The sequence below is a fragment of the Polyodon spathula genome, chromosome 1 (genome assembly GCF_017654505.1).
Source record: "Polyodon spathula isolate WHYD16114869_AA chromosome 1, ASM1765450v1, whole genome shotgun sequence".
Classification (NCBI taxonomy): domain Eukaryota; kingdom Metazoa; phylum Chordata; class Actinopteri; order Acipenseriformes; family Polyodontidae; genus Polyodon; species Polyodon spathula.
The window spans coordinates 40219261-40235724 of record NC_054534.1 but is presented as its reverse complement, the minus strand read 5'-3'; the positions used below and the strand labels follow the sequence as shown (position 1 = coordinate 40235724).

The following is a 16464-nucleotide window of genomic DNA, read 5'->3' as shown; positions in this document are numbered from 1 at the left end:
ACCCTCGTCGGTGTAGTATCATTTTTCCTCTCGGGTCCGAGCCCAGGGCTCTGATGGTCCCTCGGAGTTGTTTTTTTCCATGACACACACATAAAAAAAATATATATATATATATATATATATATATATATATATATATATATATATATATATATATATATATATATATAGAATAGTCTACACCCCCTTGAACCTTTTTCACATTTTGTTGTGTCAGTGCTTCAGAGTGTCAAGCATTTAAATGAGGATTTTTTTTCCACTTATCTACACACCATACTCCACACTGTTAAGAGGAAAAAAGTATTTATTGAGACCGAAATTATATATTAAAAATATAAAATGGAAAGATCATAATTGGATAAGTCTCCACTCCCCTGAGTTTATACTTGGTGGAAGCACCTTTGGCAGCAATTACAGCTGTGAGTCTGTTGGGATAGGTCTCTACCAACTTTGCACACCTATGTTTGGCAATATTTGACCATTCTTCTTTATAAAACTGTTCAAGCTCTATCAAGGTCCTTGGGGAGCGTTGATGGACAGCAATCTTCAAGTCATGCCACAAATTTTTGATTGGATTTAGGTCAGGGCTCTGACTGGGCCACTCAAGGACATTTACCTTTTTGTTCCTTAGCCACTGCAGTATAGTTGAACTTCCGTCCCAGTTTCAGCTTTCTTGCAGAGGGCAGCCAGTTTTCCTCAAGGACTTCTCTGTACTTTGCTCCATTCATTTTCCCTTCTATCCTGACAAGTACCCCAGTCCAGGGTGCAGAGGGAACCTACAGAAACTGCTGAATTTATCCTGAAATCATGAATCACTAAAATTTAACACATGTGGAGGCCACTTAACATGGTGTGTGATTTTGAAGGCGATTGGTAACACTTGAGCTAATTTAGGATTGCTATTACAAGGGGGGTGGACAATTACCCAATGAAGCTATTTCATAGTTTTTATTTTTAATTAAAATTTATTTAAATAATATTCTAAGATCCTTAAAAAAAGTGAACCTTGGGAAGTATAGGTCCATGTGTACAATTAATTAATTTTTTTTGTTTGAAAAATTACGCATTTAATTATATTCCCAAGCTATAAGCACTGTATATATATATATATATATATATATATATATATATATATATATATATATATATATATATATATATATATATATATATATATATATATGTTTGATACTGGTAAATGGCTTAGCTGTCCAGTTTATTAGTTTAAAAATCTGAAACGTTTAGCTGGCACTCCTGGAAGAACTTAGGTTTTTGTACCATGTTTATTTTGCATTTTGTACGCTGGCTGCATGTCTACCTCTGAGTGTGTGCCTTCGCTGCTGAGTGACAGGCTGGAGATCGAGATGGAGGTTGAAGTTGACACGCCCCACAGGTGCGCAGTGAGAACACCTCACTTGATACTACCAACAATGCTAGTGCACTGGGGACATACACACATACACCCAGCGTACAAAAAGCAAAATAAACACAATATAAAAACCTAACTAACTAAATGTTTCAGGTTTTTAAACTAATATATATTATCCAAATAGATATAATTGCTGCCAAAGGTGTCTCTATCAAATATTGTCTCAAGTGGGTAAATACTTATGCAATCAATTATTTTCTGTTTTGTATTTTTAATTAATTTAGAACAATTTGTAGTTTTTGTTTTTCACTTTGACAGTATGGACTTTTTTATCACCAATTATTCCATTTGGGAGCAGCCACATTCTCACATGTATTTGGCAGGGACATGAATTAATCCCCTCCCTGCCAACAACCACCAAAATACACAAATACCAACACTATTTAAAGGCATAGCTCTTGCTCTGCCACAGTTCTCCAGAAATGGTCTGGATATCCCATCTTATATCCCAGCCCATTTGGCAAGTGTATGCATACAAATTAATTTTCATTACAAAACTATTTGAAATATATAATATATAAATAAATAGCTATATATATATGTGTGTGTGTGTGTGTGTGTGTGTGTGTGTGTGTGTGTGTGTGTGTGTGTGTGTGTACACATATATGTACATGTGTGTGTACACACACAAAGATAAAGAAATCAGCAATAAAAAGATTATCTTCAAGTATAGCAAACCTAGAGCAGTTGAGGCAACATTCAGGACACAATAAGATGTACTGAAATGTTCAGGAATCTGGCATTGTGATTGGCTGAAGGGGACTTTGTGATTTATATAATATTTGTCTTAGTGAGGGAAGCTGTGAGTCTTAAGTCTATTTTAAAAAAGTGTTAAATCATTTCAGCTAATACAGCAAAAAAAAAGACTATAATACATTAATATACGAATTAGATTAAAACTAATGCCATATATATATATATATATATATATATATATATATATATATATATATATATATATATATATATATATATATATAAGCTGTCAATATGGTGCACAATAAAAGGAGGATAGCAGAAATGTGATACTCCTAAGTGCCTTCTTCAGTCAAGATCCATCTAATTTAGCTTGGAGTGCACCCCTCAGAAGTAAAGGCTGTATGCAGTTGCATAGCTGCAAAGAGCTCTCAGAGGCCTCTTCGCTCAGCCAGTCTCTGTAGAACAGAAACAAGTAAATAAAAAAGGTTGTCTCAGAGGTTGTCAAAAGAAATTATAATGGTTTGTTACCTGGCAAACATCAATATTGAAAAGAATGTGTTTGTCCCTCAATGTCCATATTGTACACCGTTATTTTATATACATAAATACATTTTAATTTCTTCAGGAACATTGATAGCAATAGTGATAAATATATTTGGGCCATTCCATACCAACTCAAAGAGAGCCGTTGCCCGACCGTCTCATGTTTTGGTAGAATACTTCACCTGGGGTTTTCAGGCCCACTGAGTTCAGAAATGCTAATCTTTTTTTAATATTCTTTTTTAATTTCCCCTTTGAGCTGTGACTTGGCAAAAGTCAACCTGACGTGAAAAAGTGACCCTGACCAGAAAAATCACCCTGGGCTCAACTTAGATGCTACCATCATGTGTAACACCTCATTCGACTCGTAATGAATAGGGCTTTCGTATACAAAATACCTGGAGCACCTCGCTCACCTTTGGCGGGTCCTAAAATGTTAGTATTGCTGTAAGAACCTTAGGGACCACTCTTACAAATTTTGTGCAACTTTTGGTTTCAAATCCCCCCACTGTTAATGAACTCCTCTGAAATTTGAATTTTTGGTATCTTTACCAAGTGTAGGTTAAAATAACTCATGGGGGGGGGGGGGGGGGGGGGGGGAGTGCTCCAAAAAAATAAAATCACCCAAATATATTTTTGGATAATGTTGATGAGATCTACAAGAATCAAGCAAATCATTTTAGGGTTAGGGTTAGGGTTAGCCTCACCAAAGTGACCATAAGTAATGCTCGAATGCATGACAAATGCAACTTCAAACATATGCCAAAAATCCCAAAAAATGTGTGGATACCAAAATAGTTTTGCTTGATTCTTGTAGGTCTCATCAACATCTATCCACAAATGTATTTGGCTGATCTGGAGCCCCCCAACATTTATTTCAACCTAAACTTGGTAGAAATACCAATAATTATAATTTTAGAGGGGGTTAATGACCAGTGGGGGGACTTGAAACCAAAAGTGTTTCACAAAATTTAGAAGAGTGCACAAGCATCCCCTCCAGGGTAAAAGGTTGGGCTGAAGTTTGAATAAAATATCTGGCAACTTGCCAAAAGTGATTGAGTGCTCCTGATATTTTTTTCTCAAAAGCCCTATTCATTACGAGTCGAACGAGGTGCTACACTTGATGGTAGAGTCTAAGTTTGGAGCTGGTTGTTTTTTCTGGTCAGGGTCACATTTTTACTTTAGGATGACCTTTGGCAGGTCACAGCTCGAAGAGGAAATAAAAAATTAAATAAAATGATTAGCATTTCTGAACTCGGCGGGCCTGAAAACTCCCAGTTGAATTTTTCTAGCAAAATCTGACAGTCAGGCAACAAAATGCCCCTTTTCTAGTTGAGTTGGAGTGGAATGACCCATTTATAAACCCAGATTTCTTTCTCTTTATGCAGACTATACCTCGGATCCCGCACCCACCAATGTTCCAGATGTGGAACCAGACAGCGTTGCTGTAAGTATTTGTAAGCTATTGTATTTGGTTTGGATCACTGCGCATAAAAGCACTGTTTAGCCTGAAGAACACCAAGTTATATGGAGAGATAGCACCTGAAAGCACCTGTCTAGTTGGCTGTTTTTATTAACACACACCTTTCTTCAATCGCTCACACAATAAAAATAACAGACAATAATTAAGTAGGTTTTTATTCTTATTAATTGGAACAATACACAATTCTGTACATATTTTCTTTACCATAATTTACTATAACAAAATGTAATCTTTATAGCATGCCTTTGCTACTGTAAATTCAAAAAGGAGACAACCACCAATGGAATGAAATTAATGATTTATTGAAATGACAGACAAACTTGCCCATAAATAATTCTGTTATTTGAATTTAGCCCATGGCCTTGCCTATTGGAACTCATTAACCACCCCTGTGCTGGCAAAACTATAATACATTAATATACGAATTAGATTAAAACTAATGCCATATATATATGTATATATATAGCTTGATGATTACATACATGATTAAGTCGTGGTTTCTCCTATCAGAAATACAACTAAGTTTCCAACTATTCTCTTTTTGGTTAAAGGAACACAGGTGAGGTAACTATTTTAGCTTTTGACAACAGATTCAACAGATAGGGACCCATTTTTAAAGCAAGTGAAAAATCAAAGTCCTGAAATAAGTATCAGGCTTAACCAACTCAATATAACAAACTCCATATAGTTTTTTGTCAGCACTATCTGGATTGATCCTGCTGCTAGCTTGTGCCACAATACTGTAAATTGTATTTGCACATAAAACCAAAATGTTTTTAAAACATAAAAAAAAATTAAAAATGATTAGCGTTCAGTCATGAACTCACTCATGCTGTTTTCAGGTGTATGTAGTGGTGGGCATTGCTGCTATGGCATTCACAGGATTTGTGCTGATGTTGATCGTACTGAAATTCGGAAGAAACTCCAAATTTGGAATTAAAGGTAGGATATGCCATTTTAATACTGATTATTATTTAATTGTATTGTGTATATATAAAAGTGTGCTCACTATAGTCAGGCGGTCTTTTGTATGGGTGGTGTTAAATACAGGTTTTACAGACAGGAGCAAAGTGTAAAAAAAAAAAAAACAAGGATGTGTTACATAATTGTGAACCATTTGCATGCTTCTAAATTCATACACCAAAGTCAACTAATTGATATTTTTAATTAAAGTTCGGGAGGAGGGTCAGACACCAATCTCTGCGTCACAAATTGAATCATTCAGTTTACACATTAGATAATTAAGATTGTTAGCGCTATAAATACCCTCTTCACTTTCCTCTCAGTTACGTTTCGATTTCATCGTAACCCACCACCTACCCATCTCCACCCTTCTTAAAAACAATTTCTGTATTTTCTCAATGGGGGTCTCCGCTTCGTCCATTCGGCCAGGCAGCAAGCCCTCAAACCAAGTTAGGTTTGATGCCAAATGAAAGCGTATATACAACATAATTCTCTGTAAAATTGCCTAGTCACAATAAATAGTTGTACTAAAACATTTTGTGATTGGTGTTTGTCTCGAACTACTGAAAGTCTTTTTATAAGTCCAGAAGTACCATTACCCACCCAGTTCTAACAATATTACGGCACATTAAAATTAGTTGTTTAAAAACCTTGATGAAAATGAATGTGTGAATATATCACTTCAGATAAGCTTTCAGTTAACAGTCAGGCCTATTTATGTAATGCTAATTCTAAATTTTTTTTTTATTTTTTATTTTTTATTTTTTATTTATTTATTTACTTATTTTACCAGTGATAAGCATTTAAAATGAAAAACAATGTTCTTAACAAGTTCAGTTTGTGAAGTGCATAGTGACCTTGTGTAGTAAGGAAATTCACTTTGGACTGACTACTGTGTGTGTGTGTGTGTGTGTATATAGATTCACCATTGGGCAATCTGAATACACAAAATCGAGCGCCACTTAATTTAAACTGATCAGGACAAACTGGAAGCTATTCAGGAACTCTATAATCCTAGATAATTGTAAATTCGCCTGATATATGTGGTCATAATGAGGTGGGTTTTTTGTTATCTTAAAAAGTACATCTGAAGGCAAAATGCCTTGGATGGTTATTTTAGTATGGTTGGATTTCATTATCTGCATTTGAAGATTGGTGGCGCTCTGTCATCCTTATATGTTTTTGTACTAGACCACATTATTAATCTTAAACATTGGCGTTATAAAGGTATGTTTGGGTAGATCTTAATAACATATGGAATCTCAGTAATTATTTGTAATTGCTCGTCACCTCCATTGATTTGTCATGACCCTTGACTCGTGTGAACCGAAGCAATTCATGTGTGCCCTTGGGTTTTCCAAAGGCCATTGGTATGTACAGTACAAGCTTTCACATGTAACTGTTTTCTTCTTTGTGCTTCCACAAAGTTAGATATTATATAAATATTATGCTTGGTAGAATACACAACAGATAAGTAAACAGTCCAGAAAAACACCTAAAAACCAAAAAAATAAAGAGCTTTGACTGAGCAATTGCTTGCAGAGAGAGATATACTCTGTGTTTAAAGTGATACATCTTATGTTCTGCTCCTAGTCAGAAGTATTTGTTTTTTTTAATATAAAAAAGCATGCAGGTGGGCAGCACCTGGAATGCTGCAGTTACATCACTTCTAAAATACCTGTAAGGAAAAGGGAGGTTGGAAAAATAGGTGCAAAGTTGATTTGTTAACATGTTTTTTTACTGCTATATTTAAATACTTGCACTTTATTTCTGAGTTGCTCCTACTTTTTATATGCAGAATGTCATGATACCAAAGTATTCATCTGATACTCTTACTAAGAAACAAGTGCACGTTTTAGTGCATGTTAGTTCATCTCTTTACATGGGTAAATTAGTAATATACTCATTTCCCTTTGCAGCCTAACCCATCAAGGTCAGTGTGGATAATTCTGACCTATTGCTTTGGAAAACTATTACATGTTGACTCATCCAAGCTTATGAAGTAGAGTGGAAGGTCTTAATTCTCAATCATTATTGTTTTACATTGTCTGCTGTGTCCCTTTTGTTGTATTAAAATTTAAGAACCAACACATTTCATTTGGTTCATGTATTTTTAAGGTACACACATAGCAGGAAGGTTACAAGATTACATGAAATGTAAGCCTGACTTTTTTTTTTTTTTTTTTTTTTTTTTTTTTTTTTTAAATCAGGCCAAATTGTCAATTGTGATTAATATTGTTTTATTTTCTGCTGATTTATGTTTTTACTTATTTGATTTTTGATTTATTTATTTATTTATTTATTGCTGGTGTTAGATTTACACATTGATTTGCTAATTATAGACACAGAAAATGAGATTTCAATGGGCCAGATTCTATTTTTAAATGGATGTCTAAACAGGCCACTTATCAATTCTGTCAGCAGAAGCCCACAATCTTATTAGAGCAAAGCACTCCTTTTGTTGTGGTTGTGTAAAAGCAATCTGGATTAGATTTCACCAGTGCTAAGAAACTTTCTCCTTGAACTAGTGGATTAACTCCCTCTAAATGTGTTTACCGGGAGACAGTATACATTATTGAAGTGTAGAACTAAAAGACGTTCAAGTTGTTCAGAAAGAGATATATCATATATATATATATATTATATATATACTTCATATATATTATATAGATATATATAGATATATTAATATATATATATATATATATATATATATATATATAGAATAATTCTTCTTAATTCAAGAAAAACAGTTTCTTTTTTAACTGGCTTCCAGTATACACCAATACATTTTTCTTTTACTTTTTCAATTAATAACATACATATTGTACAGTAAGCCTTAAGAGCTGTATCAGTTAAAGTCAGCTATGAAAATTAGATTTCTCTCTAGTAAACTTCATACAGGTTTGTCTAAATATGTTCTCCTAACGATGAGAAATGATACTTTGCCCATCAGTGATAGATGTTTATCACACTTTCAAGCCATTCAACCAAGATAAAATCACGATAGAATACATGATTTAGAAAGCCTTTTTCACTCATTGTGACTGTAGGATCTGTGTATTGCAACCTAATTTAAAATATGATTGCAGATACCAGCTGCATGCTATAACTAAGCAACTCCAACTGAAACTAACAATTTACTTGTTGAAACTTGACCTTATTGAGACATTTAGTTGTTGTCTTTTGAATGCACAACAATTGGTCAGAGATAGGGGGCTGGCGCTCTTTGATGCATTAGCAGTACATTTCCTCACTTCTGAATGCAGCCTGTGTTTTGTCTGCCAGGCAAGGTGTGTGGGAGTAAGCCCTTAGAAAGGGTACTGGAAGCATACTGGAGTGAAATAGAAGCATACCAATTCATTAATGATTCAGGATGACCGGTTTCAGTTTTCTCTCCATTCCAAGGAGTGCTGGCTAATCAATAAATCACTCTCAAGGTCACAAATGACTCTACCATCCCGTAGCCTGCAGTATCTTCTAGAGCACTTTGGTACTTAACATGGGTAATGCTTCTAGGGCAGCACAATCACTGCAGTTTAATAGGAATATATTTTCTTATCTAGTATATGATTGCGAAATCTATAGTGGCCGGTTTTATTGATGCAGCTGTGATTTACAGTCTTACAGGTATTGTTTGATGTCGAACAAAAACTGAATTTTTTCACTCGTTGATGAGACAGCTTTTATCAAGTTGATATATCTTCAGATCCTAAGGAAACTTCAGGAATGCTTTTAGAATATTTCCTAAAAGTCACGGGGCAGTGAACAGCAATGGGAAAAAAAAGGTGGCCTCTTTTTGTGGGACTCACAGCTGGCAAGAGTGTTTTACAGTCAGACACAGTAGCCTCTTCTCAACAGTATGATATTTCTGACATGGGAGAGAATCTATACAGGACACAATTTGATCTACGTTTCCCACAGTCATCATTTGTCAGTGGTGTGGTCTATTTGTTCTGTTGTATCTGTAGTACCTCAGAACCAGCGTTTGTTCTTGTGTGGAACGGAGTTAGCTTGTGTGTGTGTGTGTGTGTGTGTGTGTGTATATACACACTGAGTATACAAAACATTAGGAACACCTTCCTAATATTGAGTTGCACCCCCTTTTGCCCTCAGAACAGCCTCAATTCGTCAGGGCATGGACTCTACAAGGTGTAGAAAGCATCCCACATATGCTCAATTGGATTGAGATCTGGTACCTGGCAGGCCACTGCAGTAAGCTGAATTCACTGTCGTGTTCATGAAACCATTCCTGGACAATCCTAGCCTTGTGGCATGAGGAATTATCCTGCTAAAAAAATCCATTAGCAGATGGATACACTGCTGCCATGAAGAGATGCACCTGATTGACAATGATGTTTAGATATCCTGTGGCATTCAAAGGTTGCTCCACTTTTTTATCACGGGGCCCAATGTGTGCCATGAAAACACACCCCACACCATCACACCACCACCACCAGCCTGCACTGTTGAGACGCGGCATGATGGATGCATGTACTCATGTGTTTTTCTCCATACCCTAGTCCTCCCATCAGCATGAAACAGCAGGAACCAGGATTCATCAGACCAGGCAATGTTTTTCCAATCCTCCAGTGTCCAGGGTTTTCGTTCCTTAGCCCACTGCAACCGCAGTTTCTTGTGTTTTGCTGAAAGAAGTGGAACTCTGTTAGGTCGACGGCTGCCTTACCCCATTCGTGTCAAGGTATGACCAGTTGTGCATTCTTTTATGGGTCTTACGACACCAATGTTGTACTGGACTGTCAGTTGACTAACTGTAGCCCGTCTGTTGCTCTGCACAATTCATGTCAGCCTCCTTTGGCCTCTTTCATCAATGAGCCATTTTCGACCACTGGCCTGCTGTTGGCTGGATGTCCTTAGGGTGGTGGACCATCATTTATACACACAGGAAACTGTTTAGCGTGAAAAACCCAGCAGCGTTGCAGTTCTTGACACACTCAAACCGGTGCGCCCGGCACCTACTACCATACCCCGTTCAAAGGCACTTAAATCTTTTGTCTTGCCCATTTACCCTCTGAATGGCACACATACACAACCCATGTCTCAATTGGGTCATGGCTTAAAAATCCAATCTGTCTCCCCTTCCTCTACACTGATTGAAGTGGATTTAACAGGTTGCATCAATAAGGGATCATAGCTTTCACCTGGATTTACCTCATCAGTCTATTTTATGGAAAAAGCAGGTGTTCCTAATATTTTGTACACTTAGTGTATATATATATATATATATATATATATATATATATATATATATATATATATATATATATATATATATATATATATATACACACTATGTGCAATGATGTTATTGCCTTTTTTAAGTGAGTGTCTAATCCACTGAGGGATGTATATTAGAGGTGGTCATACATTTCTCACACTTAAAGAGTTCTGCATGAACATTGTTGAGTGTATCATAATCTGAGGTGTATACAAACAGTTTTCCTAGAGAAGTGCTTATTCAGTCATGATGAAACTAGGTCTGGGTGTACTTTATCACAAGGTATTGAGAGTGTTAGAATCTGGGAGCATATATAGTTGTGTGTGTTTTTTTTAATGGTGTCTCAGTCCTAAAATTCTAGGTGATGCTAAACTTTTGGCCCTAACTGTAGATAACTGAGGGTGGTGTTAAAGTGTGGGTCATCACTAAGTAACACAGAGCAGTGGGTGTGTACACACGCTCAGATTTAATAATAACACAGGTGTTGCAGATATTTTTGCATGTTGCCACCCCTGGGGTAGCAGCAATGGTAGCCCCAGTGCAGGGTTTAATAAACACAAAAACAGTAAAACTGTTCCGCAGTCCTGGTATACACATGGACACTTCACCACAAATATACAGGTTTACTGTGCTGGGCTTTATCCTGGTTCAGGTTGGGCAATGCCTTCACTGAACTGTGCCTTTATTTTGCTTCCCTGTGGGTTGATTCTCTCTCTCACTCACTTGTGTCGTCGTTTAACGTTCCGGCTGAACAGGGAAGAAGCAGCCAGGCAAAGCATGTCCCAGCGCACGTCTCTATGTTGAATGGCTTTGCAGCAGCCGTGAACCATTGTCAGTTATTTTGAAGAGGGTCAGATAACCCATGAAAAGCATGCAGCTCCTTTTTTTAGAATACCTTGCAGAGTCTGTGTGTTGTGGATAAATTTAGTAGGAAAACACCAGATATTTGAAGCAAGATTTGTACTTCAGTTTGCCCTTGTGCAATACTAATCAATATAAAAAGCAACATGCACAGCAGACCTGCTTGAAGGAAATGGCTATTGAACATTCTTGTGGAAAACACAGGAATAATAGATCTCTACTAGGTACATATGTACAGTAGCTTTATCCAGTTATGATCTTAAAAGTGACCTGTCATTGATGTAGCAGTAAAAAGTAAACCTGATCACTAGTTTGTCACTAGGTTGGAATTCTGCTTCAAGCAAGTTTCACAGGGTCTTTGAAATGCACAAACCAGACAAAGCATAATTTGTTAGTCATATGTGTATGAAAACAACACAAGGCTTCGGAAAAGCTTGCTGCAGCTTCAGTCTTTTCTTTTATAAGCGGTGTGGAAAAGGGGATTTTTCACTGATTAAAGAGTTGTCCATGCTGTTGCTATGGTTTCCAACTTCATTGAGAGGATGCATAGAAATGTGAAGCATAACCTGGGTGTTACAAAATGGTAGTAGAGAAGATTGCTTGATATGGTAGCATATAAGATTGTTTGTGTTGACATTTATTATTCTTTTTGGATGCCTGTGCAGATTTCTATCATGTTTTAACTTTCAAAAAACACATGTGAACCATGTAGGAAGAAAATTGACAATTCAAAACTTGTGAAAATACTTAGACAGGAATGTCATGCCGTTTTACTTTAATTACCTGTGTGTTTTCTGTTTTTGTCAAAGCCATATTATTATTATTTATTTAAGAAGGGAGTATTTTGGACTTCAAATATAAATAGTAAAAGGTATGGCATTCAAAAAAAAGTTTGTTTTCTGTAATGCTAAATATTTGAAAATCTAAAGGTTGAGAACTTCTCTTAACTCTTCTAACTCTGATTAATACACTGACTGTCAAAATTACACAACAGAACTTGGCATATGGCAACTGTTGCTAAAATGATTACTGGTTGAATTCAACCTAAATTTAATTTGAAATCTTTGAAATAACTGGCCATATTTCAACTGGTCAAGCCCCTGCAATGTGCACTGCAGCTACTCGAATGTCAGATTTTATATTTAGTCCACTTAAAAGTTTCCCAGGTGAAGGGGGGGGTGGCTTGATTTAGTCTGCAATTTTTGGCTGAATATTATTGGATTTCTTGTATCTTTATTCATTTTTGTTTCAGATTAAATAGCTGCCACTCAGGAAGCACAGCCTCCAGTGTCAGCTACTATATTGTAGTAGTAATTATAGCTATACTTTTGGGTCTAAAGGCTTTAACTCTTTGTGGTCCTATGTCGGTCCGATCAAAAAGGCATCAATCATAGATCTCTAGTTGATTTTTCCCTGGAAAAAGCCGAGAAAAGCTTTCAGTGGCTGAGAGAAGCCAGAAGAAGCCAGAAAAAAGGAGGCGGATCTGAGCAATACGCATAGTCCCTTCACCACAGACATAAACAAACAAGAAAGCTGCTTCCTCATCCAGCGCTCAAAGAAAATCGCAGACATTTGCCAAGCATTTTGAGATGTTATAGTACTAAAATAATGACTTGGATAGCATTATTGAGGAGTTTGGGGTTCAACAGAGTGATCAGGAGATGATTTATCAATATGCACGACTATGAAGAGATATGTGATAAATACAGTGAACAAGGGGTGGGGCGGGGGCGGGGCTGGAGATGCAGTACTGAGTGTGTGTTGATATGCAGTGCCCTTTAAACCTATTTTACTGTAAATAAAATTACTTTTAAACAGCGCGTGTAAAATAAGCAGCTTGTGTGAAAATAAATTAGACCTGACAGGCACTGAATAAATGGACCGCAAAGGGTTAAGAGAACTGTGGTGAGATACAGAAGTCCTGATATCCCAGAAGGTCTAGTCTTCATGAAGATCCATGGGTTGTATAATAAGAAATTGGCTAAGTTTAGTTGGTCATGTATGGTGCTGGCCATGACATTGTATACACTCCACATAAGAAGGCATGTCTAATAACACTTGATCTGCTCCTTGGGAGTTGTCATTCCCTTTATATAGATAATCTATCTAGGGGTGAAGCAACTCATTTTTAATTCTTGAATAGTGATATTTCCTTTGATTACTTACTTTGATACATAACAACAATCACTATGAATCTACTTGTAGTCTACCAAATAGGATTTTAATTTTAATGTTAAATTAAAGTTGGTATGAATATATGATTTGTGACAAAACAGTCCATCATTAATTATAATTTCTAGTTTATTACAGTAAGTAGTCCATCAGGAGCATCACATACATTATGTTTTGTATCGAGTGACCTGGACATTGTGATATGTATTGCATTGTGACTATAGTATATCATTATACCCCTAATGTCCATTTCTCCGTCTGTTTCCTTACTACTGTAGTTGTATACTGGTTTACATTAATCACGTCTGACCACAGTCAAACACTCATTACTGCCAGATGTAGACACACTCCAATTTGTGAATTAGTTTTGATTGTTGGGGGGTGAAAAACTCTAGTTTATAACTGCAACCAAAATGTTTGATTACATACCCTGTATATGGTTCAGTGAAGTTGCTACTGTGTATATTAATTGCTCTGGGACTCAAAGTCTCTGTACACCTAGTGACCTGTGTCATTGAACACTTCTTTTGTTGCTACCCTTATAAAAGTTTACCACTGTATTTTGGCAGCTTTACCATGCTTTTCCCACGGCTATACTATGCATTAAACATAGCTTACCCTGGTTTGCTTTAATGTGCTTTACTATACCTCTCTGGGCTTACAATGCTTAACTATGCTTTACCATGCTTTTTTTTGCTATATTACACTTTGCTAATTATTTACTTTGGTAAACTTTTTTTTTTTATTAGGGTAGTACAGCTGTCCCAATAGGCACCAGTATAATTCTACATACACCCTTGAAATGACTTGAGCAGGAACCAAACAAGCAATACAGACATACAAATTCCTTTCAGCTTTACCATGCATTGAGCAGCTAACTCAAAACAGATTTGATTTTTGATAATAACATAGATACATTTTGTAGACCAGAGTTCTATGATTAGATTTTTTTAATGTCTACGAAGTAAATAGGACTGTGGTTTAAGAGTTGCACTTCCTACAGCACAGAGTCTTCCATCCAAGTACTGACCATGCCCTGCCTGGCTCAGCTTTGGAGATCTGGTAAGATCAGACTTCAGGGTTTGGCTATAGCTTCCAGATGCAGCTTGATAAAAGACTGAGGTAACATGAATTATTACTGCTTTATTTGGTATTTGACATTACACGTAATAGAGCACAGGTGAAGCAGGATTTGAAATAATAATTAATGGGATAGAATTGGCAATACAAAAATTAAATGAATAAATACAGTACAGATTATATGCAGTGATGGATTAGGATGTAGGTGTACATTACAGTGTCCTGCTACTCTATGTTTTAATTTGTTTTGTGAAACCACAATAATAGGCACAATGGGCCATATTTTCAAAGTTTTTACTTCAGAATTTATTCAGTTGATATTTTTTCAAAGCCAGAAATTCAGCAGTAATGTACACAACTGAGAAACAAACAATTTGAGAGTACTTAAGATACCTTCCTTTACATTATTTAGATGTTTGATACCACAGCTATGGCCAAAAGTTTCGTATAGAATTAACTCATTTTCCTTCATAAAGTCGAATGAAATCACAGCTTTGTCGTGAAATACTACTGTACTGCCATTATGGCTTCCAGTAGACTTTTGCAATATCATTTTTTTGTAGTTTCTTTGATGACATGATGTTAAATAAAAGATCTAAATGATGTTAATATAGGTTTTTTTCATAGTAAACTCTGAAAATATGGCCCATTGTATTTTCTTTAGTTAAGGTGTTGCTTGACTTGTAGTTGTTTTATTTAGTTTGATGTTTAACATACAGTACCATCAAACTGAACAGACAAGATCTGTCTGTCTGTCTCTGTCACACTGTACCTGGTTAACACGGTAACTGCCTTGATTTTGCACCAATCTTCAACAAAATTGTATTATACTGTAACCTTTCACTTACTATGCGATTATTACAGGATTATGAAGACCCTCTGTACTGTATGTGTCTACTCTGGTTTATATTTATGTTGAACAAGAAAGTGGGTACACTCCCAGCTGTAACACAATGAATATGGTTCATTCTGATGGAACACGGTAAAGGCATTGCAGATCTCACACCATATATGTGTGTATGTGTCACTGCTCTTAGTTTGTGATAAAAGAGTCTGAAAGCTCTTATGAGACTACTGTGCGTTAGAAAAAATGAAAGATAAACACTGGTGTTGTTATTTTCAGTTATGTTTTGACATTATAAACACCTTTTCATTTGTGATATGTTTCTTTTATTTCAACATCTTATTTTTAAATGTAAATCATTTATTTATTTATTTATTTTTGTCTGTGTTTCTTTTAGGTTTTGTTTTATTTCATAACACTCCGGTGGATGGTTTGATGAAATAAGCAATGAGAGGGCCTCTAATGCACTGAGTGGTTGGAGCTGTAAGCTGCACGCTAGGGAGATGAAAACATACTTAAATACAGATCATATGTTTGTGTTGAATGTAATTTGTGAACTAGCATTGTGTAATTTACATTTTTTTGTAAAATAATACAAGGCATTAAGGTATAGCTAACAAGCCATGCTGCATATGAGCCTGAATGTGTAAGTCTGTTTTTTAATATCTAGTGATGATATAAAGACTGGTTTGTCACAGAGACTGCTGCTTCTTGACACTTACTAAGGAGGTAAAGATAGAGTTTTAAATTCACAGAGAATTGATATAATTGTGTACCACAACTCATTTCATCACACATCATTTCAGTATTAAAGGCCATTCATCTCGTAACAAGTAATCCAAGGCTTGTAGTGTGTTTGGTATACTAACACAGTTTAAAGGGATGCATAGACAGGTCTGCAGGTGATTTAGAAGTAAATTAGGACATTAAGCTGTAATATCAGAAGTATTCATGGCAGGATGGTGTGATCAATACTAAAGCACAATGGGAAGCAAATACCGCAGGTGGGTTAAGTTGGCATCACTAGCTCATCTTAAAGGGAAATCATGTATGTTTTCATTATATATATATATATATATATATATATATATATATATATATATATATATATATATATATATATTATATATATATATATTTATATCGTAGTATAG

General features: G+C 35.8%; 1 protein-coding gene across 5 annotated transcripts in view; it reads left to right on the top strand.

Annotated features, from left to right (window-relative positions):
* Positions 1-16464, top strand: part of LOC121318701 (BDNF/NT-3 growth factors receptor-like) — an 85469-nt gene that overhangs the window by 24655 nt on the left and 44350 nt on the right. For all 5 annotated transcript variants that reach the window (XM_041255695.1, XM_041255687.1, XM_041255676.1 and 2 more), the window contains 2 exons: positions 4057-4115; positions 4994-5093. In XM_041255695.1, the coding sequence (XP_041111629.1) occupies positions 4057-4115; positions 4994-5093 (159 nt within the window). The remainder of the gene's footprint in view (positions 1-4056; positions 4116-4993; positions 5094-16464) is intronic.